This window comes from Sapajus apella, unplaced genomic scaffold (assembly GCF_009761245.1).
Source record: "Sapajus apella isolate SASKATOON/1434 unplaced genomic scaffold, GSC_monkey_1.0 scaffold100, whole genome shotgun sequence".
NCBI classification, from domain to species: domain Eukaryota; kingdom Metazoa; phylum Chordata; class Mammalia; order Primates; family Cebidae; genus Sapajus; species Sapajus apella.
This window is the reverse complement of record NW_022437040.1, coordinates 3905411-3930106: the sequence shown is the minus strand read 5'-3', so window position 1 is coordinate 3930106 and position 24696 is coordinate 3905411. Positions and strand designations below refer to the sequence as shown.

Below are 24696 nucleotides of genomic sequence, written 5' to 3'. Positions count from 1 at the left end.
GTCACACCAGACATTTTGATTTTGGTAGCACCATTTTACATGTGTAACAGCAGAGGCTGGAAGGATCCATGCTCCAGATCGCTAAAAAAATTGTCTTCCAAACTCGAGAAGGGTCCGAATGGGCCTCTGCCACCCATCTGTTCTTCCACCAGGCTTCCTGGGGACTGTGCTGTCTCCACGGTGTTCATGGAATGGTTTCATGACAGCTGTGGTTCTCAGGCTCTGCCTCACACTGCGGGCTTGGCATGTTGCTGTATGAGCTCTATTTTTTAACTGGCTTCGAGGAATTCTTGATTTTACATTTTTTGTTTGTTTGTTTGTTTGTTTGAGACAGAGTTTCACTCTTGTAGTCCAGGCTGGAGTGCAGTGGTGCGGTCTCAGCTCACTGCAACCTCCACCTCTCAGGTTCAAGCAATTCTCCTGCCTCAGCCTCCCCAGTAGCTGGGACTACAGGCACCCACCACACCACACCCAGCTAATTTTTGTATTTTTAGTAGAGATGAGGTTTCACTATGTTGGCCAGGCTGGTCTTGAACTCCTGACCTCAAGCAATACACCGGCCTTGGCCTCCCAAAGTGCTAGAATTACAGGTGCCAGCCACTGCGCCTGGCCTGGTTTTATACTTTTTAAACATGTTTTACTCTCAAACCACACACAACCACATCCTTTTCTTTACCTGATGTTTTAGAGATTTTAATTCTTGGCTGGTATGGCTTCTCAAGCGAAGGTCCTAAAAAGAAGGAAGAGAATGTCATGGTCATTCATTAAAGATGAAGAGAGAGGTACAAAGGGAGAAAGGAGAAATGACTAAAACACAGCTTTTAGGTACATTTGTACCAGCTTAAAAAATCAAAAAATCATCAATCTTAAAAAGGGAGCTTGGCTTCAAAACACACAAGGGCAGCCAGGTATGGTGGCTCATGTCTATAATCCCAGTGCTTCGGGGGGCCAAGGTGGGAGGATCACTTGAGCCCAGCAGTTCGAGACCAGGCTGGGCAATACAGTGAGACCCCGTCTCTACAAAAAGTAAAAAATTAGCCCAGCAAGGTGGCACGCGTCTGTAGTCCCAGCTACTTGGGAGGCTGAGATAGGACGATCACTTGAGCCCAGGAGATCCAGGCTGCAGTGAGCTATGATGGCACCACTGCACTCCCACTCCAGCCTGGGTGACAGAGTGAGACCCTGTCTCAAAAACAAGAAAAAAAAGAACCACACAGGTGGAGTGTAAAGTGTGGAGGATTATTTATTTTATTCTTCTGTAAATTATATACTATTCTTTTCTGTGATTTTTATGTATATTATAGGGGAAAATATTTTATCACATCTGATTTATTTATTATTTATTTATTTATTTAGAGATGGAGTCTCACTCTTGTTGCCCAGGCTGGATGCAGTGGTGTGATTTTGGCTCACTGCAACCTTCACCTCCCAGGTTCAAGCGATGCTCCTGCCTCAGCCTCCCAAGTAGCTGGGATTACAGGCATGTGCCACCACACCCAGCTAATTTTGCATTTTTAGTAAAGACAGGGTTTCTCCATGTTGGTCAGGCTGGTCTCAAACTCCCGACCTCAGATGATCCACCCACTTCAGCCTCCCAAAGTGCTGGGATTACTGCAGTGACGAGGAACCAGAGAAGCAGCGTGTAGGCGTGAGCCACACCTGAGACATATTTACAGGGGAAGGGAGAAATGAGTTGTTCAGTGGGCCTGTAGCATTTCAGATGTGCAAGATGAAAACGTTCCAGAGATCTGTTTCACAATAGTGTGAATATACTTAACATCACTTACCGGCATTGAACAGTACACTTAAAAACAGTTAAAATGGTAAAATTGCATGTTCACAATAAAAACAAAAACAAACAACAATGTAAAAAAAAAAAAAAAAAAAAAAAGAGGTATAGTTATAATCCAGTGTCTGCAGCTATGTGTGCAGTGGAATTCACAAAGCAGAAGATTTTGAAACACTTTGTATTTCAAAGTACTTGTGCTTTGAATAAATATTCAAAGAAAGAATAACCTAAAAGTAATTAATTTCCATAAATAAAATCAGTATCTTAGGTCAAATTGTTAGTACTAGAAAAATTGTGCTCCTCTTCTTTGGTTTCTACTGCTCACAGAAATTAAAGAGTGAGGTATCTCAATGTTTTTGTAGCACTCCCCTCTCAATGCTGGTCTTGCCTAGCGTGGCCTGGGCAGAATGCAGATTAGCCAGGAAAGAGGAGGGATGACTAGATGACTGCTTTGAGGAGTGGCAGCTGCCACCAACTCTCAAAAAAATTAACATTAAGATTTAGAAACCATCAGAGCCTTAAGGAAAGGAAGAATCCTCTTTCAAAAAAAATTTAAAAACCCTTTTGAGTAATCAGTTGGGGATCTCCTCTGTCATTCTTGCCCGTGAGTCTTTGTATCATCTGGGTCTGATCTCTCCTGAAGCTGTGGAGATTTGCGCTGATGACCTATAATCAACATCTTATTCAAAAAGCCACTTTTCCTGGATGTGGCATGGATCTTATAACTAGAAAGTGACAGCATCCTGCCGCCTGCTTTCAATCACAACGAAAACTCTGTAAGGTTTGCCAAGACAAGCTCCACCCTTTCTGAAATAGCCATGTCAATTGCAACCTCACTATCAGGGTCTGAACTTTTCAATTAATTTCTGGTATCCCGTGCCTCAGTGGAAGGCGTATCTGGCATTTGTGCAGAACTCACTGTGCACCCATGCATTTCATATTTACTCCTTACAACAGCCCTGCAGGGAAATTAGTATTGTCTCCAAGTTCAGGGCTGCAGAGTGGGAATGGAAGCTCAGAGAGGTTCAGAAACCTGCCTCAAGCCTCACTGTGAGGGTTGGTGAATCCTATCTTCATGCTTTCTCTACACCCAGATCCTTCTAACACTGTAGAGTGTGAGGAATGAATGAGACAGCATTGGTGGGGTACCGAGTAGGGCCTGATTAACCTTGGTTCCCTCTCCTAGCAGTCAGAACTGGACAGGAACCTAATAAAAATGTGATGCATAGGAAACGCGATTTTCCACAAGCGGATCTGCCAAGAATACAATGCTCTGCTTCGGTTTCACTGCGTTTCCTTTCTCTTGCTCTTGTTCCTACTCATTCCCCATTGGCAATGGCATCGAGACTGACCATGCCTGCTTCTGTTCAGATTCTCAGAGACTGACATGTAAAGACTGGATTCTTGTAAGAATCCCTACCTTGGTCCTTCCCACATGCTCTTGGGGAAATAAAGTCAAGCATACAATCACATTATAATACATAACTCTGAAGTGCTTAGATATATAGAAAGGCACTGAAAAATGGGCATTGGTATTTCAGTGCTTCCGCTCCTGCCTGAAACCTGGCAAACACCTGATGGTTTATTGATGGTTTATTGAAGGACTGACCTCATTGCGTGACATTTCTGAACCAAATGCCACCTTTTCCTCATTTCTCTAGACAGCCACAGTGTATAGCAATGTGCATACAACAGTCTACAATACTCTCTGACTCTGAGCTATACATAGTGTTACTGCTTTTCAGTTGGTTGTTTTTTTAGAGATGTGGTCTTGCTCTGTCACCCAGGCTGGAGAGCAGTGGTGTGATCACGGCTCACTGCAGCTTCAAACTCCTGGGCTCCAGTGATGCTCCTTCCCCAGCCTCCTGAGTAGCTGAGACTACAGGCACACCACCATACATAGATAATTTAATTTTTTTTCTTTTGTAGAGACAGGGTCTCTCTGTGTTGCCCAGGCTGGTACTGGACCATGGCCTCAAGTGATCCTCACCTCAGCTTCCAAAAGTGCTGGGATTACAGGCGTGAGCTACTGCACCCAGCCTAAGTTATTGTTTGTAAGTATTATAGCAAGATGGACTGACACAGCCTCCTGCAGAGGAGGTGAGTGGCATCTCAGGCCCATGTCACCCACACCTGGCTGGCACAGGTGCCACGTACCTGGTTGTGTGCCGGCTCCTCGCACACTCTGCACCACCGGTTCGGGTCCCATGGCGGCCGACATGCCGTGGGCCTCCTCCAGGCCGTCCGTGCGTGGGCTTGGCCCCCTCAGCTTCATGGAGGTGAAGGGAGTAAGGAAGTGGTAGCTCACGGCCAGAGCCTGGGCCCGCTGCCGCAGCCGCTCCTTCTCCAGCCCATCGTCACTTTGCAGCCAGGAGCTCAGCAGCTCCTTTGTGGTGAGGTAGCTCCAGAGACGCTCGATGTGGTTGGGGTCCCCTTCTCCATCACCTTCAGGGCTGGGGCTTCCTAGGACGTCTTTCCCCGCCTTCTGAGGCCCCACAGGCACGTCCGTCTTCAGGATGATGAATTTCTTACTGTTGCTGGCGGTGACCTCCACGTGCAAGTGATCCAGCTTCCTATCCACCAGCTTCCCTGCGATGATGATCTCCGAGCCGTTGAAGTAGTTGGGGAACAGGGTCTTGGTGGCCTGCACCACTGAGCTGGGGGGATAATCGATGCGGATGTCAGAGAGGAGAGGAGTCCTGATTTCATCATAGAACCTGTGGTGAAGGAACAGGGAGAGAGAGAGAGATCAGGGTCTGCTCCGACAGCAGGCAGGATGGTCCAATAGGAAACCACAGACTCTCAGAGGGATGCGTCTGATTTTAGAAGCAATCGAGTCCACGTGGCACCCCACGCAATATTTCTGCCAGGAGGTCACTAGGCAGCAGGTTCAACACCACTGGTGGGAGGGAATGCCTTCTCTCACGTGGCTTCTGAGCTTTTTTTCAACTGCTCTCATGAAGAGAAAGAACCTCCTTATAGTAGATTAAAATCTTCCTCCCCAAAATTTCCACCCACTGATCTCAGTTTTGCCTCTGGAACAATACAGAGTTAGTCTAATCCATTTCACCAGGCATTCGGATGCTTAAAAAACCAATGCTGTGCATTCCTTTAAGCCCGATCGATCCCCAGCTTCATGAACTAGTCTTCCTGTGATACAGTTTTGAGATTTCCCCACCAGTCTTGGTAAATTTCGTTTGTGCACACCTACATTTCTCAAAGAGCCTCTTAAAACCTTTTTCTTAAAACCAAATACAAATTCCAGATGTGCTTTAAGCAGCACATTCTACTTGAGAAATCTGACCTTGTGTGAGTTTGTGCATATAACACTTGCTTGCATTTGCTTTTCTCGTAAAGTTACATGGTTCCTTCTTGCTAAGCAAGGAGACTATTAAAATTCCCTTTCTAAAGATCTAGAAGGCATAGGCTGTGGAGTTGGACTTCCATCTCTGTCAGTTCCTTGCTGTGTGTCTTGGGACATGTGGCTTAACGTCTCTGAACTTCTGTTCCCTTACATATAAAATCAGGATGTTAACAGTACTTCTTTGGTCACCTGCTAGCTGTCCCTACCAGCCCACTTCCCCCTCCTTTCATGAGAATTGACTATGGCCATCCAGATACAAAACACATTTCCTAGCCTCTATTGGGGCCAAAAATGGCCATGTGACAATGTCTCCCCAACAGAATATGGGTAGGAATGAGATGTGCAGTTTCCTCAGTATTTGTTTAAAATCCATGCTGGCTTTCTTTTCTCTCTCCCTTTTTGTGGCTAGAAAACAAAAGTGATAGTGACCAGATTTCAATCCTGTAGCATTAAGGACAACACTTAAGGAAAGCAGAGCAATGAAACAGAAGAAACCTGGGTCCCTGAATGACTTCATGGAGCAGGAACCTGGGTCCCTGAATGACTTTGTGGAGCAGGAACCTGGGTCCCTGAATGACTTTGTGGAGCAGGATCAAGCCTGTTACTATTATAGGAGAGAGAAGTAAACAGCTGCCTTATTTTAGCCTTTGCCTTTCATCGTCTCTGTATTGCAGCTTAGCCTTTACCCTAATATACCTATCTCCTAGGATTTCTGTGAGATCATCTGGGATAATTCACACAGAAGTTCCTGGCGTATCATAAGTTCTCATAAATGCCAGGTATTGATCGTAGTTTCAGCAGATGGCAGTGCAGTTGACTTGTTGCCGCATAATTGCTTTTTCTTCTGAATGCCTTATTGAATCTCAATTCTATTATCCAGTGAGTCACATTCTCTGTCTTCGACTCTAGTTTTGAATAATTTTTAAAATGTGGGAAGCAAATCTGTGTTTTCATTTAACTCTTGCATTAAAATGCATGGGAGGAGGCCAGGCACGGTGGCTCACGCCTGTAGTCCCAGTACTTTGGGAGGCCGAGGCAGGCAGATCATGAGGTCAGGAGATTGAGACCATCCTGACCAAAATGGTGAAATCCCGTCTGTACTAAAAATACAAAAATTAGCTGGGTGTGGTGGTGTGAGCCTGTAATCCCAGCTACTTGGGAGGCTGAGGCAGGAGAATTGCTTGAGCCTGGGAGGCGGGGGTTGCAGTGAGCCGAAATCGCACCACTGAACTCCAGCCTTGTGGCAGAGTGAGACTCTGTCTAAAAAAAAAAAAAAAAAAGCATGGGAGGAAATGGAAACAATGGTAGCTAATCCCAAACCAAGGACCTGTCTTTACTGCATACCTTAGGGACTTCCACTTCCTTTTATCATTAATAAATGCCCTTTGATTATGGCTATTAAACACCCATAAATCTACCCAAACCTCCCCTTTGCTTTTAAGTAGATACCATATATGCCACGATGCAGATTAAAGCACCTCACGCTGAACTGGGAGCTGGCTCTTCACTCAGTCAACAGCAAAGTGGCAGGCTGTGTGTGGCAACATGAGATCCGAGGGAAGCTATTTCTGTTTTAAAAGATCTAAGTTTTCTCCATCTCTCATTTGAAAGATCTCTTCTCCACCTCAAAATAATCTGATTATTTGCCAGTTTTATCTGGTTGTTTTGCTTCTAAATAAAACCTTTTAACTAGTGCTCAAAATGAAAATAACAGTACTCCACTACTTACTCACAGGGTAGAATAAAAGTAAACTTGCTAGCCAGTGCTTTAAAATATTGAGATGTTAATGAACCATGAGAGCTCATTAAATACTTAATATGGGATGGCCACAATGCCAGTGCTTTAATAGCATTTTTACATTGTTATTTTCTCATTAAATTCTGCAACCAACCATAATCCTCATTTTAGCGATGAGGAAATAGGGGTACAGACAGTCTTAAAATCTTGCCTAAAGTCACAAAAGAGGACCAAAATTTGAACTCTGAGCTGCCTGGTTTCAAAGCACATTGTGACACCTCCCAGTGCAATGACCTGTGATGTAACTTGTCAGCAGACGCAAGGCTGGGGTGCAGCAACACGCTCCTGCCCAAGTTCCCACCACAGTCACCCCTCCGCACCCCTGCCGACCCCAGACAGCCTCAGACCACAGACCCGATGAGCTGCGAGCCCGCGTCCTCTTCCTCATGCACACGCCGTGTGAGGCCGCAGTTCTCCAGCGACAGCTTCTCCAGCAGCCTGAAGTCCACGTCGTTGCCGATGCCGATGGTGAAGATGCAGACCTGGCCTCGGGCAGCCTCCCGGGTGTTGTTGAGGATCTTGAGGGTGTGCGTCTCCCCGACCGTAGGCTTCCCATCCGTCAGGAAGATGATGAGGGACACGCTCCGGTCTCCACTGTCATTGTGGGCCACGTACTTATTCAGGAGCCTGATGGCTGTCTGCAGGGCCTCGTTGATGTCTGTGCCTGCAGGACACCAACATGGGACAGCTCAAGCCTCTGCACTTACCTCCCCACTCTGAAGGCACTTTCTTTTTTTTTTGAGATGGAGTCTCACTCTGTCACCCAGACGAGTAAAATGGCACGACCTCCACTCACTGCAAACTCCGTCTCCCACGTTCAAGCAATTTTCCAGCCTCAGCCTCTTGAGTAGCTGTGATTACAGACATACACCATCACACCTGGCTAATTTTTGTATTTTTAGTAGAAACAGGGCTGACCATGTTGGCCAGGCGGGTCTCGAACTCTTGACCTCGTGATTCACCTGCCTTGGCCTCCCAAAGTGTAGGATTACAGGTGTGAGCCACTGTACCAGGCCTGAATTTACTTCCATAACCACAGTCCACGCTCAACCACCCAATGGAGGACATTCAGAACCTTGGTGTGCGTTTGCTAAATGCATGTAAATGACTGGGGATTATCCCGCTATAACAAGCCTCCACCTTAGCTTAGCAGTCTCCACTACCTGAGCTTCAATGGCTTCTGTGCCCTTTTCTGAGAATGGCTTTGAAAAGAGCAGGAAGGTGCTGAGCATACAGGACAGCAGGAATTTGGAGGGAGAAAGAGCCACAGAGGGAGGAGGGGGCATGGAATGAGGGGGAGGAAGGTAGTTGCTGACATCTCAGATGCCTTCCAGTGTTGTCCAGGGCTGGATGGTGCTGATGAAATAATGAATTTCTTGCCTATATCGTCTCTTCTTTCCTTGCTTCCTGTCCCTTCAGGTTACCTCTGCTTGCTAGAACCCTGCAAAGGGAGTGAAATATTTCTCCTCCTGGCCCCCCTTTTTCTTCCAGAGGCATTTGTCAGCCGCAGGCCTGGTTAAAGCTGGGACCAGCCGGGCACAGTAGCTCATGCCTGTAATCCCAGAACTTTGGGAGGCCGAGGCAGGCAGATCACCTGAGGTCAGGAGTTCGAGACCAGCCTGGACAACATGGTGAAACCCCATCTCTGCCAAAAATTTAAAAATTAGCCGGGCGTAGTGATGCATGCCTGTATTCCCAGCTACTCGGGATGCTAAGGTTGGAGAATCACTTGAACCCAGAAGATGGAAGTTGCAGTGAGCCAAGATTGAGCCACTGCACTCCAATCTAGGTGACAGGGTGAGATCCTGTCTCAACAGAAAAAGAAAAAATGAAATAAATAAATGAATAAATAAAATAAAGTTGGAGGCTACAGGGAAGAAAAACTTTACAAGGAATCTGTGGCTTAGAAAACTGATCAAAAGCAGAAAACAAACCTCAACTCTGAGAAACGATGGAAGAATAAACACCCGTGACATTAGCAGGTATCTGTGGATAGCAAGAGGTTTTTCTCTTTTCTTTTGATGACTTTCTTTATTTCTCAAATGTTTTAGAATAGATACTTCCATGGAAAAACATGGGGTGAGAATACAAGCAGGCTTCTGGAGTTCTACATGTTCTGTTTCTTGATCTGGGTCTGGGATATGTCCAGTTTATGAAAACGTATCAAGCTGTACACTTACTGCACATACATTTTTCTGTGGCTGTGTTACACTACAGGTTACTGCTTTCTTAAAAAAGCATGTTCCCCTGTTTTCTTTCCTTTTCCTTCTGTTTTTTAGAGACAGGGTCTCACTCTGTTGCCCAGGCTGGTCTTGAACTCCTGGGCTCAAGCGATTCTCCCACCTCAATCTCCCAAAGTCCTGGTACTACAGGCGTGAGCCACCATGGCCAGCCACCCATGTATCTTAAATTCACTACTTTATCATTAAAATAAATGAGACAATTTAAGTTTGGGAGCAAAATAAATGAATAAATAAAGTTGGGTCCAGTGTCTTTGACAGGGGCTGAACAAGTATTTGCTTGGTAGATGGAGAGACAGGTGGTTTGCTGGTTGAGGTTGAAACCCCAGCCACAATGAGGTTTCTGGATTAGCTAAGAATTCCATTGAACTAAGCTACCAACATCCCACCGTCACCAAGTAAAGCAGAGATCTTACTATAGTGTAAACACCTATTTCCTTTGTTGTTGTTGTTTTTAATGGCTTGAGATAAAAGCTACATACCAAAAGATCACCCATTCTAAGTGTCCAATTCATGATTTTTAGTAAATTTAGAGTTTGATGATCATCACCACCATCCATCACCCTGACTGGAGTGATTTTTCTCTACCTGCAAATTTTACCAGATTTGTGGCACATATATACCATGGAGCACTATTCAGCCATAAAAAAAAGAATGAGATCCTGTCATTTGCAACAAGACGGATAGAACTGGAGCTCATTATATTAAGTGAGTTAAGCCAGGCACAGAAAGACAAACTTCCCATGTTCTCGCTTACTTGTGGGGGCTAAAAAGTAAAACAATTGAACTCATGGAGGTAGAGAGCGGAAGGATGATTCTCAGAGGCTGGGAAGGGTAGAGGCAGGTGAGGAAGAAGAAGTAGGGATGTTAACTGGTACAAAAAGTAGTTAAAGAGAATGAATACAAAACAAAAACATAAAATAAAAAAGAATGAATACGATCTAGTATTTGATAGTGCAACAGGGTGATTATATTCAATAACAATTTCATGATACACTTAAAAATAACTAAAAGTATAATTGGATTGTTTGTAACACAAAAAACAAATGCTTGAGGTGATGTATATCTCATTTCCCCTGATGTAACGATCACACAATGCATACCTGTATCAAAATGCCTCATATACCCCAGAAATATATATACCTACTATGGACCCCTAAAAATTAGAAATTAAAATTAAAAGGTAGCACATTTGAGAAAAACGATCCTGTCCCCATGGCTTTACATCCTCCAGAATTTCTAGCTAAAGAAATAGATAAAGCTATGTCCATGAAAAGAGGTTCATAATTCCTGCTAAGATGCAGAGTCCAACGGAAAGAAAGCTATTTAACAATTTGAATCACTAATCTGCCTTTTTTTTTTTTCTTTTTGAGATGAGACTCACTCTGTCACCCGGGCTGGAGTACAGTGGTGCGATCTCAGCTCACTGCAACCTCCGCCTCTCAGGTTCAAGCAATTTTCCTGCCTCAGCCTCCCAAGTAGCTGGGACAACAGGGGCAAGCCGCCAGGCTCAGCCAATTTTTTGTATTTTAGGAGAGACGAGGTTTTGCCGTGTTGCCCAGGCTGGTCTCGAACTCCTGAGCTCAGTCAATCTGTCCCCCTTGACCTCCCAAAGTGCTAGGATTACAGGCATGAGCCACTGCGCCCTGCCTAATTTGCCTTTCTTAAGGCCCAGTCTAATTTCTTGGTGCCTCTGGGTGTGTGAGTAAGGGTAAACTGACATTTGTTTTTTTCTTTTGTCTGTATTTAGCAATGGTGCCAAACCTCTGACTCCACTTTAAAGCCAAGGAGAGCCCAGGCAGAGGGATGAATTAGCTTTCCTGATGGCACACAGACACCAGAGGCCCTGAAGGGATTGGCATCAAGCCCACGTTAAGTGGAGCATCCCCTGCCCACTGAAAATAGAGAGGAGCTGTCCTCAAAGGACTCACGAGCACCAGTGAGAGGGGTCACCCAAGTGGGTTAAAACAATGGCCACGTCTGATGCTTAAAAGAGGACTTCCTATGTGCCAGGACCAGTCTAGCCACTTGAAATGTTTTAACTCACTCATCCTGATTAGACTCCATTGTTATCTTCATTCTACAGATGAGGAAACTGAGGCATAGAGGTGAAGCTGTATTCAAACCCAGGCAGTCTGGCTTTGGAATCCGTGCTCACAATCCTGATGCTGCACGTCTTAGCAAGAAGCAGTCTGATCTGCAGTGCCCCTGCAGAGGCTTAGGCAATGTGGCGTCGAGAAAAATGAAGGAAACCAATAGGGTTTCTAAGGCTTGGAGCCCAAAAGACTGTAACTTACATCAGTCATCTTTTTTTGTTTGAGACAGTCTCAGAGACACCCAGGTTGGAGTGCAATGGCGCAATCTTGGCTCACTGGAACCTCTGCCTCCTGGGTTCAAACAACTTTCCTGCCTCAGACTCCCAAGTAGCTGGGATTACAGGCACCTGCCACCACGCCAGCTAATTTTTTGTATTTTTAGTAGAGATGGGGTTTTGCCATGTTGGCCAGGTTGGTCTCACACTCCTGACCTCAGGTGATCCACCCGCCTCAGCCTCCCAAAGTGCTGGGATTACCGGGGTGAGCCACCACGCCTGGCCCAGCCATTTTCTAAAGCTGTTTATTACGCCACAGCCCTACTCCACTGGCACACACACATCATTCTTCTAGTAAGCAGGACCATTAAAATAAATCCAATCTACAAATATCCACGGAGCATGCCCTCTGTGTCAGGAACTGTGCAGGGACTATGTAAACATGAAGAGGAATCTCTTCCTTCAAGGGTTTTACAGTGTTGTGGACTTCCTGAGAGAAGAGAGCATCACTATCATATTAAATCTAATCTTCTGTATCTCCCATCAAACACCAAAACAGTTCCTGGATTACACTGTTTCAGATACTAGAAGGAAACCCCAGTGTAAAGCAAAGTACCAGCCAAGCTAGATCAAGTTCCAAACTAAGTCAATTTGGGAAATGAGGGCTTTGTCTCGGATTGGGAAACCATGAATACATGAAAGATGGAAAACCCCGGATGGGAGAAGAGTCAACGGAGTGTTTTGTATGTTGCCAGATTACTGAAGTGGAATTAACCAGGAGGTAGTGTCTCCGTACAGAGCCTGTAAGGAAGGGAGCAGGGAGTAGGTCCAGCTCCGTAAAATGCGCCACTACGGAGCACCTCTTCTGTGTCCACTGCACGGGTGGTACAGGGAATAGCAAGAGCAAGGCGCAGGTCCTGAGTTGAGAGAACTTAACATCTGGCCCAGCTGGGTAACACACTGCCCTAATTCTCTAGTCTTCTCAGAATTCTTTATGAGCTTTTCTCTCCTCTCTTAACATTCTGCACGCTTACCTGGGCACCACCCAAGACAAGTGTTCAGGGGCCGAGAGCCTACGTCCTCCCCATCACATTTGACCTCCACAGCCCTCCCAGGCCACCCAGACACACATTTAGGGCTCCTTGCTTTGCAAAGCAGTTCTATTTGCCACTGGCCAAGGTGTGCCTGAAATGCTGGCTGGTCCCTGTGGCTTTAATTCGAGACACCCCACAACAACTTACAAAAACAGTATTGCTTTTGTGGCAACAAAACTTTTTGTAATGGCGGGATTCATGAGGTGAACCAGGAAAGCCTCCAAACACCTGTCAGGTTATCTTCCCCCAGATCTTGACCAGCTTCATTTGGGGACTGGGAAAGGAGAACACGGATCTGGTATTTGGAGCAACATAAGCTGCTAAGAAAGCTCTCACCTGCTGCCTCCTTTCCTGTCCCGTCATCAACCCCAGGTTTCAAATCCTTGTCTCTCGGCAAAAAAAAAAAAAAAAAAAAAAGTATTATTAAGTCAAAGCCAAGCCAATGTGAGGAGGAGTCACCGTTACCTCCAGTGGGGGACATGTGGTGAATGTAGACTTTGCCATCCCTGATGCTGTCCGGAGTGACCGATATCAAGTGGTCCTTCCATACTTTGATCCGGTTGGAAAATCCAATGATACTGAAACGGTCCTGGGGTCGGAGGTCATGGAGGATCGTGAAGAGGGCATCCTTGGTCTAGGCAAACACAAAAGCAAAACCAGCCACAGCCGTTCACATGAGTCCACTCGCTCGCTGTTCTGAAAACCACCCCCCGCCCAGGAACAACGTCAGGGTTCAAAGTCAGCGTCAACTCTGTAAAGGGCACTTGGCTGAATGTCAAGTAATTGGTTACCTGGCTGGGAAAAAAATGGCATAAAGGTGTTGCAGTTGTAGACACGAGTGAATCAGTGCTGAGTGTACGCAATGTCCCATGCTTGAACCCGCCACGGTGCCTCGGGCCTCCACGTCTCCACCATTGCTGTTCTCTCACCCCACGTGTTCTACCCCACTGCTCTACCTCCAGCTTTCACTTGACAAGCCCCTCGTCATTCTTAAAGCCCAGGCAAGTGAGCAAATTCTCCATTTGAAATGTTTCTAACTTCTCTAAAGAGAGCTGATCATTCCGTCCCTTAGGCTGGCAAAGCCCTCAACGCATTCCTATTAGAAAGCACACATCACACCATGATGATGATTCTTTTGTCTCTTTCCCTTCCAAGGTTGCGAGCTCCTTGCAGGGGGGTCTCCTTCCTCTATCACCTAGTGACACACAGGGGGTGCTAGGCCAAGGTGAGGCAGGTGAATGAATAAATGAATGTTTAATGAATTATAAAATTAATGGCCCAAGTTATAAATACCATGGGAATTGAAAAGATTATGAAATTATTGTGGACTGGAGTGATGTCAGGCTTTACAGAGAAAGAGAAATTTGAGGGTGAGATTTAAAAAATAGCTTGAAAGAATTGGAAGGGCATTCTTTACCTTCTTTTTGCTTTTTTTTTTGTTTTTTTTTTTTTGAGACAGATTCTCACTCTGTTGCCCAGACTAGAGTGCAGTGGTTCAATCTCAGCTCACTGCAACCTCTGCCTCCCGGGTTCAAGCGATTCTTCTGCCTCAGCTTCCTGAGTAGCTGGGATTACAGGTGCGCACCACCACGTCCAGCTATTTTTGTATTTTAGTAGAGTCAGGGTTTTATCATGTTGCCAGAGTGGTCTCAAACTCCTGAGCTCAGACAATCCACCTGTCTCAGCCTCTGAAAGCTTCAGGACTATTGGCATAATAGTCCTAAAGGCGGTTTGAGCAAAGCCAGGAAGTAATACAGGTGAGATCGAGGATGCTAAGTGGTAACAAGTGTGCACTGAAGTCAGCTGAGACGCGTGGAAAGAAGAAGGAAACCATATGACCTGAAACCAGAAATACCCTAGGGGCCTAGAAAAGGTTTCTTAGTAATCCTCAGATACTGTGAGCGAACACTGTCCTCCCAGGCAGTACTGTTGTTAGACACGTAAAGAGGCTCAGTGTAGGAGGTCAGGGACTTTCACTGCATAATTACCATGAAAGGACACCTTGCATCTTTACGAAGGTGAAGAGTACATGCTTCAGGGCCAGCTGTCACTCTTGAGGCTGGGTTCATACCCAACTCTCTGTGGGGCCCTGATCTTCCAAGAGAGCCCTTCCCTGCCTCCCAGCCCTGCCCTCCATTCCCCAGAGCATGGGCCCCTGCTCTCTCCCTTCATGTTGATAGACAGAATGTCCCCTCTGTGTGCACTGACTGGTCTGTCCATCTCCATTCTATGCTTCCGTGTGTAGGAGCTTTTTCTGTTTTATTTATTATGTTTACATGGCTGGAGTACAGTGGTATAATCTTGGCTCATTGCAACCTCTGCCTCCTGGGTTCAAGCAGTTCTCCTGTCTCAGCCTCCCAAGTAGCTGGGACTACAGGTGCACGCCACCACACCCAGTTAATTTTTGTATTTTTAGTAGAGATAAGTTTCACTATGTTCTCCAGGATGGTCTTGATCTCTTGACCTCATGAACCGCCTGCCTCGGCCTCCCAAAGTGCTGGGATTACAGGCATAAGCCACCACACGGGGCCACTTTCTCTGTTTTATTATTGTATATTTATTATTCTATATTTAATACCCAGCAGTGCCTGGTGCATAGGAGATGCTGGACAAATATGTCCTGAATAAGTGAGCAGTGAATAAATGATCCATCTGTCACACCGGACAGGGAGTTCTGAAAACAGCCATCCCCTTGCCCTGCCCCCTGCTCCCAACGTGGTGGCATTGTGTACACTGTAGGCTTTTAGTAAATACCTGCTGTATTATTAAACAAATAAGACAGAGACAGAGAAGGACAGAGACAGAGGAGTCAGAGACAGGCAGAGAGAATACTCAAGAGAGGGACAGAGAGAACGAGAAAGTAGGGGAAAGAGGAAAATGGGGGTGGGGAGGAAAATAGAGGCTGGGAGGGGAGAGAAAGAGGCAGAAAGGGAGGTTTTTTGTTTTTTTTTTTTTTTTTTTGGTGAGTGCAAAGCACGAGAGATGCAGCCCAGCCCTTGAGAACCTAAGACAGACACTACTGAGAATGAGGACATGCAGGAAGCTCTGAGCTGCCTGATGGACAAGCTGCAGTGATGATCAATAACTCAGAGAACTGCACTGCACGGGCAGGGGCGGCCTCAGCCAGGGCGCTGGGCCCTTCTCATCCTGGTTCATCCTGGGCTCCTTGCCCCTCCTCTCACTTAGAGCCAGCATACCCTGTGTGAGCATCAGACGGGCGCTCACAATTCAGGTGTCCCGACCCAGGAAGGTCTGAGGTGCCGCTGGGATGGGAGGGACAGCAGCACACAGTGGCCAGGGTGGGACAGTGCTGGGCCCGGTTCTCAGGCCCTCCTGCGAGACTCCATGCTGCACACGGCTGGGCCCAGCGTGGCGGGGCTGCATGGGGGCCTGCCGGGAGGGGACCGTGCTGGAGCTACTGCCTTAGCTGCTGGCATCCTCAGGGATCCTTCGCAGTGTGCCAAGAACCTCCAGAGGGACCCGCCTGGCTCTTAAGCTGGTATTTTTTTTCCCCGCAGTGATGGATATTCTGATTTAGGAAGAGCTGTTCAATCTCTCCACCCTCCTTCCCTCAGCTCAGCAGCTACAGGCTCCTTATGACCTTGTAAGGCCTCAGCTGCAACTTGTCCTTGCCTGCACCAGAGAAGGCGGCCCAGGCCCCTCCCGGTTGCTCCATTCTCACTGGGAGGAGAGCCATGTGGATAGGCTCCTGCCTTCATTTCAGAGGGGCCAACAGCCACCATTAACCTTTGCAGACTGCAGGCACTCACCCCTGCAGAGTGGAGCCACACAGCCCCACTCACCCCTGCAGACTGCAGCCACCCAGCCCCACTCACCCCCGCAGACTGGAGCCACCCAGCCTCACTCACCCCTGCAGACTGGAGCCACCCATCCCCACTCACCCCTGCAGACTGCAGCCACCCAGCCCCACTCACCCCTGCAGACTGGAGCCACCCAGCCACACTCACCCCCGCAGACTGGAGCCACCCAGCCACACTCAACCCTGCAGACTGCAGCCACCCAGCCCCACTGACCCCTGCAAACTGGAGCCACCCAGCCCCACTCGCCCATGCAAACTGCAAGCACCCACTCCACTCACCCCTGCAGACTGCCTGATTGGCGAGGGGACTAAGTGTCTGACTTTAGAAGTCCACATTCACTCTTCAGGGCCATAAGAAGAATTTCCAACAAGCCATCCTCCTCGTCTTTATTCTCTTGGACAAGGACAGGGGCTATTTGGAATGGAAGCCAAGGGGTGGGAGCTCAGGTCACTGCCTGACAACTCCTGGCTGGGAAGCCAGTGGGGAGCAGTTAGCAAGTCTAGGGGAGAGTGGGGGATCAGGAATAGGCAGGAAAACCAAACACCTGTGCCTAGGGAAAGAAAAATAAGGAGCACCTGTGGGGCTTCACTGAAAAGGAAAACAGCGTTCTTTTTTCTTTCCTTTTTTTTTTTTTTTTTTAATTTTATTTTGAGACGGAGTCTTGCTCTGTCCCCAGGCTGGAGTGCAGTGGCATGATCTCAGCTCACTGCAACCTCCGCCCCTGGGTTCAAACAATTCTCCTGCCTTAGCCTCCCAAGTAGCTGCGACTACGGGTGCATGCCACCACACCCAGCTAATTTTTGTATTTTTAGTAGAGGCAGGGTTTCACCATTTTTGTAGGGAGTCTCAATCTCTTGACCTCATGATCCGCCCCACTCGGCCTCCCAAAGTGGTGAGGTGTGAGTCACCATGCCTGGCAAAAACAGGGCTCTCACAGAGGCAAACGCACAAGAGGCCCTTCCGGTTTCCCCTGGGGGATCCGTGCCTGTTCCTAAAAGCATGATCCATCGTGAATGGGCGTCATCTCTGCTAACACAAGAGGACAAGCTGCAGATATGGGTCCACATGTCATCAGAAGAGATCTTTTAAAAATTCCAGGTGAGGAGCAATGGCTGCGATCCCAGCTATTCCAGAGGCTGAGGCAGGAGGATCACTTGAGCCCAGGAGTTTGAGGCTGCAGTGAGCTATGATCATGCCACTGCACTTCAGCCTGGGCAACAGAGCAAGACCCTCTCTCTAAAAAATAAATAAATAAATACATTGATTAATTAATTAAATTAAAATTTAAAAAAATACCAGGTGATGTTTGGACTGAAGGGAGATTTTGAAAACTGCACCCAGATACATTTAATAAATAGAAAGGATATATTTCTTACTATTCGGATAGTGAAGACATACCTTGCCCTGGATGCAGGCATTACACAGATTCCTTCTAATCCTAGTTATTTAGAGTCACAAAGGATAGAGATCACTGTCTGTTTAATACTATTTTATGGTATTGAATTTCTCTTCTTATAAATAGTTCACTTGTGGTTAAAAGAACAAAAACTTATTTGCTTCAAAAACACAATCTTAGAAGTCCATTCCCCCTCTGTCTTAGGCTTACTATTAAGTAAATCCTTTAATCTCTGTCTGTTTAAATTCTTCCAGGCACGAGGCGGGACATAAATACAAGTAAACTCTATTTCAGATTCTCCCTCCCTTCAATACAGTTGGCAATGGTCTTGCTTGTTCTCGTGATCTTTGGGGAGGAAGATTACAGAGTCTCTTCTTTTTCTTCTTTTCTTTCTTCTTTTTTTTTGAGACAGAGTCTCACTCTGTTCTCAGGCTGGAGTATAATGGCACAGTCTCGGCTCACTGCAACCTCCGCCTCCTGGGTTCAAGCGATTCTCCTGCCTCAGCCTCCCAAGTAGCTGGGATTACAGACATCAGCCACTATGTCCAGCTAATTTTTTTGTATTTTTGATAGAGACAGGGTTTCACCATGTTGGCCAGGATGGGCTCGATCTCCTGACCTCATGATCCACTCGCCTCACCCTCCCAAAGTGCTAGGATTACAGGCATGAGCCATCACGCCCAGCCTGCAGTCTCTTTAATGGTGTCTGTCCTGTGCATCACAGGCCCTGCGTGAAGTTGTGCTGGGAACAAGAGATGGGGCCTTCCCTTCCCTTCCTCTCCCTCTTTCCTATAAAACTGAGCCCAAGGAGCTTCAGGCTCTTGGCACAACCCTCAAAGGGGTAAGTGTTCCATTGTGTTAACCACCGTGCCATGAATGATTAGCAAACATTTTCCAAGTAGAGAAGCGCTGTGTAGTGAGACCCTGAGAGGGGAAGTCAGGGAGCCCATGGCGGAGCTGCAGCCCACGGCTTCCTCCCACATCCATCGGGTATCCACGATGCAGCTTTTCTCAAATCATGCTCAATGGACACTAACCCTGACACAAAAGGCTCTTGTGCCACAAACCCTAGGTTTTGGGGCATAAGACAAGGAGAACCCATGACATCACAGGTGAATCCAAGTTCAAGGGAACTCGGCATTAGCCATTCCACGCCTCCTACACAATGATCGTGCTGTTCTCCTAAGGGGCGCCGTCACTGGCCATAGTCTAAAATGTTTACCAGGGAGTTGACATTTTCCTTCTCATTGGTCCACACAGTCCTTTTGAATGAGCCAAAGAGAAAGGCCTAAGATGAGCAACTTAAAATAATCCACTAAAGGCCAGGTGCAATGGCTCATGCTTGTAATCCCAGCACTTTGGGAGGTTGAGGCAGGAGGATCACGTGAGGTTAGGCATTCAAGGCCAGCCTGGCCAATGTTGTGAAACCCTATTTCTAATAAAAATACAAAAATTAGCTGAGCATGGTGATGCATGCCTGTAGTCCCAGCTACTCAGGAGGCAGAGGTGGGAGAATCACATGAACCCAGGAAGCAGAGGTTGCAGTGAGCGGAGACAGCGCCACTGCACTCCAGCCTGGGTACAGAGTGAGACTCCATCTCAAAAAAAAAAAAAAATCCAATAAAGAAATCGAAGACCTTCTGAAAGTCTGATTTGAACCATGGAAGAGAATCATGATTAGCAAATACACACCATGAAAACAGCTCTAAGTTTCTGAAAGGTAATATTAGAAAATAAAATATGCCCAGGACATGCTGTAGTGGCAGATCAGCCTTTGTCCTTTCTAAGGTGGGCGGAGGTCACAGACACCAGTGGGGAGGGGGCAGTTAGGCCTTCCTGACTCAGCAGGCAGGAGGTCCTCAGTGCCCCTCGGTGGGTGGCAGTATGGCCCTGTCATCATGCCATCTGAAAGAACCAACAAAAATAAAAAACCATCCACGACTTCATCAAAGTTCACAACAGCAGATTCTTGCTGCAACCTGAAATTTCTTGCCTAAGCCCACAGGGAGGAGAATGGAAATGTCCACTTTCCCAGCCTCAAATCTGTCACCCTCCTCTGCACCCCACAGACACTTGTATACAGCAAGGTCCCAAGTCACCTTGGAGTCACAATCATGGCTGAGCCCAGAGTAGCCATGACTTGCCAAGGGACGTCACCAGGCCTTGAGTGTCCGCTAAGCCTCACTGGGGGGATTCCAAGTCCACAGTATTACAAGATTACAAAGACCTATTCTATAAAAGGTAGCATAAACTTATGTTACACTCTGCAAGTCATTCGATAATTTGAAGAAAACTTTTCTGAAATCTTATTGTGACTGATGCACCAAGTATTCAGATTTTTTTTTTTTAATCCCAGTCTTAGAAGTAAGGCAATAGATGGAGTAAGAAGAACCAGTTCTCCATAATGCATTCGGGTCCATATCATTGTACTTTTTAAAAATCTAGCAGCAGATTGGCTCTCAAGAAGAAATCAAAACATTACAAAATAATGCTACGCCATTGCCTACGGTTCAAGAGTGTAAGTAACACTTCAGGGGGTTATGAAAACGTCTACAGGAAATCAATGCTCGTGCAATGCCAAGTTCCTTTTGTTGAACCTCTGCTATAAATACCTCCTGAAATGAACCACATTATATAATTCATATTAAAAATAAAAATTTTCAATTACAACAAACAGAAGATAACCAAAAAAGGTGTCTCTGTCAAATTTGGGAAATGCTGTTGAAAGAAACTAGAATGATTTTTCTATTGACCAAAATGTTCTTTTTGGAGAAATGGCAGAAGCTAATTAGCTTTATTCGTATAAATGGAAAAATCGGGATACAAGTCATATGTCTTCCAAAATTTTAAAACGGTTTAATGAAATTTCACTTAGAAGCAAACGTCGAAAACACTTTTCTTTGGTCTCAACATTTTAACTTTCACACTGCCAAGAAAAACATATTTCTTAAATTAAGCAAAATCACAGGGCTCTTATTTTTAAAAGATATTATTTTAAGCTACTACGCTTTCATTTACTGCTTAAATTCTACTTTCAAATGCTCTTTGAATGCAGCACTGTGCTGGATAATATCACAACTCCAATTTGAAATACTTATTTGCATATGTGTTTACCTAATCTATATAAAAATACAAATAAATTATTTCTTCATAGCAAGATAAAATGCACTTTTATTGTGAAGTTTCTAAATACCAATACCATTTCATGACTGATTCTAAAATAGAAAAATTGTTAAAGACTAAATTCTGGCTAAAGTCGGCCTTAAGTTTTTTTTTTAAAAAGCTGAATAGATTTAGATATTAAAACATTTTTTGCAATATAAACAAAACTAATTCCATTAATCTTTGTGTTTGCATAGCATATTCTAACTTGAAAAGCAAACTGTTTCATCTTAACCGTCCAGTTTACGTTAAGATTAGTTACCTAATGTTTTGACTTTGCTTTCACAAGTGTATCATTTACCTAATCACGTCATTGTACGTTTTTCTGAAAAGTTCTTTGCCAATAACATTTCTGCTACTCTTCATGACATAGTAGGCAAACCCATTTTTTATACTTGATGTGTAAATAACTCAGGGCTAGAAATAGATTTCTTTCCCACTTGTCTTCCTGTAGAAGGTCAGTACTTAGGGGGATTTACATTCATTGTCAATTCCATACTTCTCATTCCAGCCGAAATACAGCCTTAGCACGTAGGCGTGATAGTCTTGACAAGAACCCAGCCTACCTCTAACTGCAGCTCCAGGTGATCCCCAGGCATGGCTGCCTGCCATAACAGGAAGTAAGTCAGAGGATGATGTTAGATTCTGTGGTGTCTTGCTTACCAGGTCAGCTATGCACTTAAAAGACCTGTTCCAATTTATCTCCTTTTCTAAATGTTTGCAACAGGAAGGTTTTCAAGTTATCTAGTCTAAAACATTACCCAAACCTTCACATTACAGCATATTCAATCTTCTTTCATGCTTCCTGGTTTTCCCCAACCAAGAATTCACTCTTTCTTTTCCTGCCAAGAAAATTGTATCCCATCTCCAAGGACCAGTTCCTTTTCCACCTCCATCATTAATCTTTCCCTGACTATCTCAAGTTCTTTCTCTTCCCTACAATACTTTCCACTCTCTCTGTTAGTTTTGAATGATGTATGATTGCTCCATGCTTCTTTTCTTTTTTCCAAACAGAGTCTCACTCTGTCACCCAGGCGGGAGTGCAGTGGTGCAATCGTGGCTCACTCCAACCTCCTCCTCCCAGGTTCAAGGAGTTCTCCTGCCTTAGCTTGCTGAGTAGCTGGGACTCTAGGTACCCACCACCATGCCCGGCTAATTTTTGTGTTTTTAGTAGAGATGGGATTTTGACATGTTGTCCAGGCTGGTCTCGATCTCCTGACCTCAGGTGATCTGCCCCTCTCAGAATCCCAAAGTGCTGGGATTACAGGCATGAGCCGCCAGAGTCAGGCTAGTCCGTGTTTCTTTTCCCCAGCAAAATTCCGAAGTTCTTGGTGAAAGTGACTTAGGGCTGACGCCCTTGGATACAAGCTTTCTCCTTCCTCCACGCTTCGCACACGTCACGCATCTCTCTCATTCTGCTTGGATCCAATCCCCCTCTTCTCACGCCACCCACTCAACTTCTAAGTAGCCTTTGAGACTCATTCAATTATGCCCTCGTCTGAGAAGCATTCATCATCCCCTGCTCTCACACCACGAAAAAGAACTGATCACCACCCCCCAACTCCTGACCCTCTCATAGAGCCCTGTTACACGGCACACTCTCTGTATCATTTTTGCCTGACTTTCTCTTCTTCTCTGGGCCTCTTGTGAGAAAAGGCTGTGTCCCCTCTACCTAGCGGCTCCCTGACAGCTTATAACCCATATTTGTTTTGGGTTTGGAGAATCTGAAGTCTAGAGTGAAAGCCCAAGTGGGAAGCTGAGTGAGAGTCAGGTGTCCTGAACCCGAGAAGTGGGTGGCTGTGCTCTCAGGCACAACCGGCGCCTTGGGATTTTACCCAGTTGCAATTTCAATCAGCCAGCCAAGACTACGCAATGCCCAGTGACAGAGCATTCTGACACTCTGATAAGCACTTCCACGTTTGTAATCTCACTTATTTCTCTTTGACTTGTAGTGTTTATCTCACTGTTACTTGTAGCAAAGTTTCATTTCAGCCCCTATCTAGCCCTTTACAGAAAAAGTTTGCCGATCCAATTTGGGACTTAAGTGAAAAACTAGGAAACCAGAAAGGGGGAAACTAGGCTTTTCTGTGAGTTCCTGGCGCCACACTTTCAGATGCTCACAGCAAGGCTGCAATCTGAGCAGGTGATGCAGGAGCACCCCAAGCTCTATACTGACAAGTGTCTCTTTGTATGACAGCCACAGAGTGCCCACATTCAGAGATATTCCACATTTCAATAACATGATCTCATCTTATAACAGATGTGGGCAAGGTTGCAGAGAAAAGGGAATGCTTATACACTGCCAGTAGGAATGTAAACTACTTCTGTCACAGTGGATAGCAGTCTGGCGATTTCTCAAAGAGCTCTCATTCAATCCAGTCATCCCACTATTGGATATATACCCAAAGGAATAGAAATCATTCTACTGTAAAGACACACACATGAATATGTTCATTACAGCACTGTTCTCAAGATCAAAGACATGGAGTCAACATAAATGACCATCAATGGTGGATTGGATAAAGAAAATATGGTACAAATACACCATGGAATACTATGCAGCCATGAAAAAGAACAAGATCATGTCCTTTGAAGCAACATGGATGGAATTAGAAACCATTATTCTAAGCAAATTAACCCAGGAACAGAAAACCAAATACTGTATGCTCTCACTTACAGTATTTGTGGGAGCTAAACATTGAGTACACATGGACACAAAGAAGGGAACAACAGATACTGGGGCGTACTTGATGGTGGAGGGTGAGAGGAGGGTGATGGTCCAAAACCACCTATCAGACACTATGCTTATTAGCTGGGTGATGAAATAATCTGTACACCAAACCCCCTCAACACACAATTGACCCATATAACACATCTGTATATGTACCTCTTGAACCTAAAATAAAACTTTAAAGGAAATATAAATCAAACATAACCTCGTTTTACCTTTAAGATATACTTCATTTGGGTAAATCTTAACTACCTCAACAACAATACATTTTTAAATGGGTGCCTCTCATTTATTTTAAATTGTCTGTATTATCGTTGTTGGGGAGCAATTCTTTTCTTGAAACTAAAAATCCAAGTTTTCACTCACAGCCTAGGGAAAAAATATTTTGCCCTCTGTCCATCATTTATTACCTCATATTCTGAGTCAGAGACAAAAAACAGTTTTCCCCACTGTCTCCTGCTTCCTGCCTCAAGCCCCAGATCTCTGTTTTCCTGAAACACACATCTGCTGGTAGCAACATCTGACAAGGGCAGCTTAGTAGATGAGAATAAACACAAGCAACTGGCATGTAACTCGAGGCTGTCTTGATAAGTCCTTGCTCTAGACAGGTGTCAGCAAACTGTGGCCCAGGGCCGCGCTGCTGCCTGCTTTTCCTTACTAAGGTTTTACTGGAACACAACCACACCCTTGTCTTTGTATATTGCCTGTGGCTGTGCTCTTGTCACAAGGAGGACAGAAGATCTTGCACTCCAACAGCAGAGTTGAGTAGTTACAACAGAAACCATCTGGGGGTGGGGTGCGGTGGCTCATTCCTGTAATCCCAGTACTTTGGAAGCCAAGGTGGGAGGATCACTTGAGTCTAGGGGTTCAAAACCAGCTTGGGTAACATAGTGAGACCTAGTCTCTACAACAGGAGGGGAGGGAAGGGGAAGGGAGGGGACGGGCGGGATCGGGTGGCCTCGTTGGGGGAAGGGCACGGGCACGGGCAAT

The 24696-nt window shown here is 45.7% G+C and overlaps 1 protein-coding gene across 2 annotated transcripts in view; it reads right to left on the bottom strand.

The window, feature by feature from the left end:
• ITIH5 (inter-alpha-trypsin inhibitor heavy chain 5) overlaps positions 1–24696 on the bottom strand; it is a 90124-nt gene that overhangs the window by 9285 nt on the left and 56143 nt on the right. For both annotated transcript variants that reach the window (XM_032258155.1, XM_032258154.1), the window contains exons 8-11: positions 13062–13230; positions 7306–7615; positions 3947–4506; positions 677–730 (exon numbers count right to left, since the gene is read on the bottom strand). In XM_032258155.1, the coding sequence (XP_032114046.1) occupies positions 677–730; positions 3947–4506; positions 7306–7615; positions 13062–13230 (1093 nt within the window). The remainder of the gene's footprint in view (positions 1–676; positions 731–3946; positions 4507–7305; positions 7616–13061; positions 13231–24696) is intronic.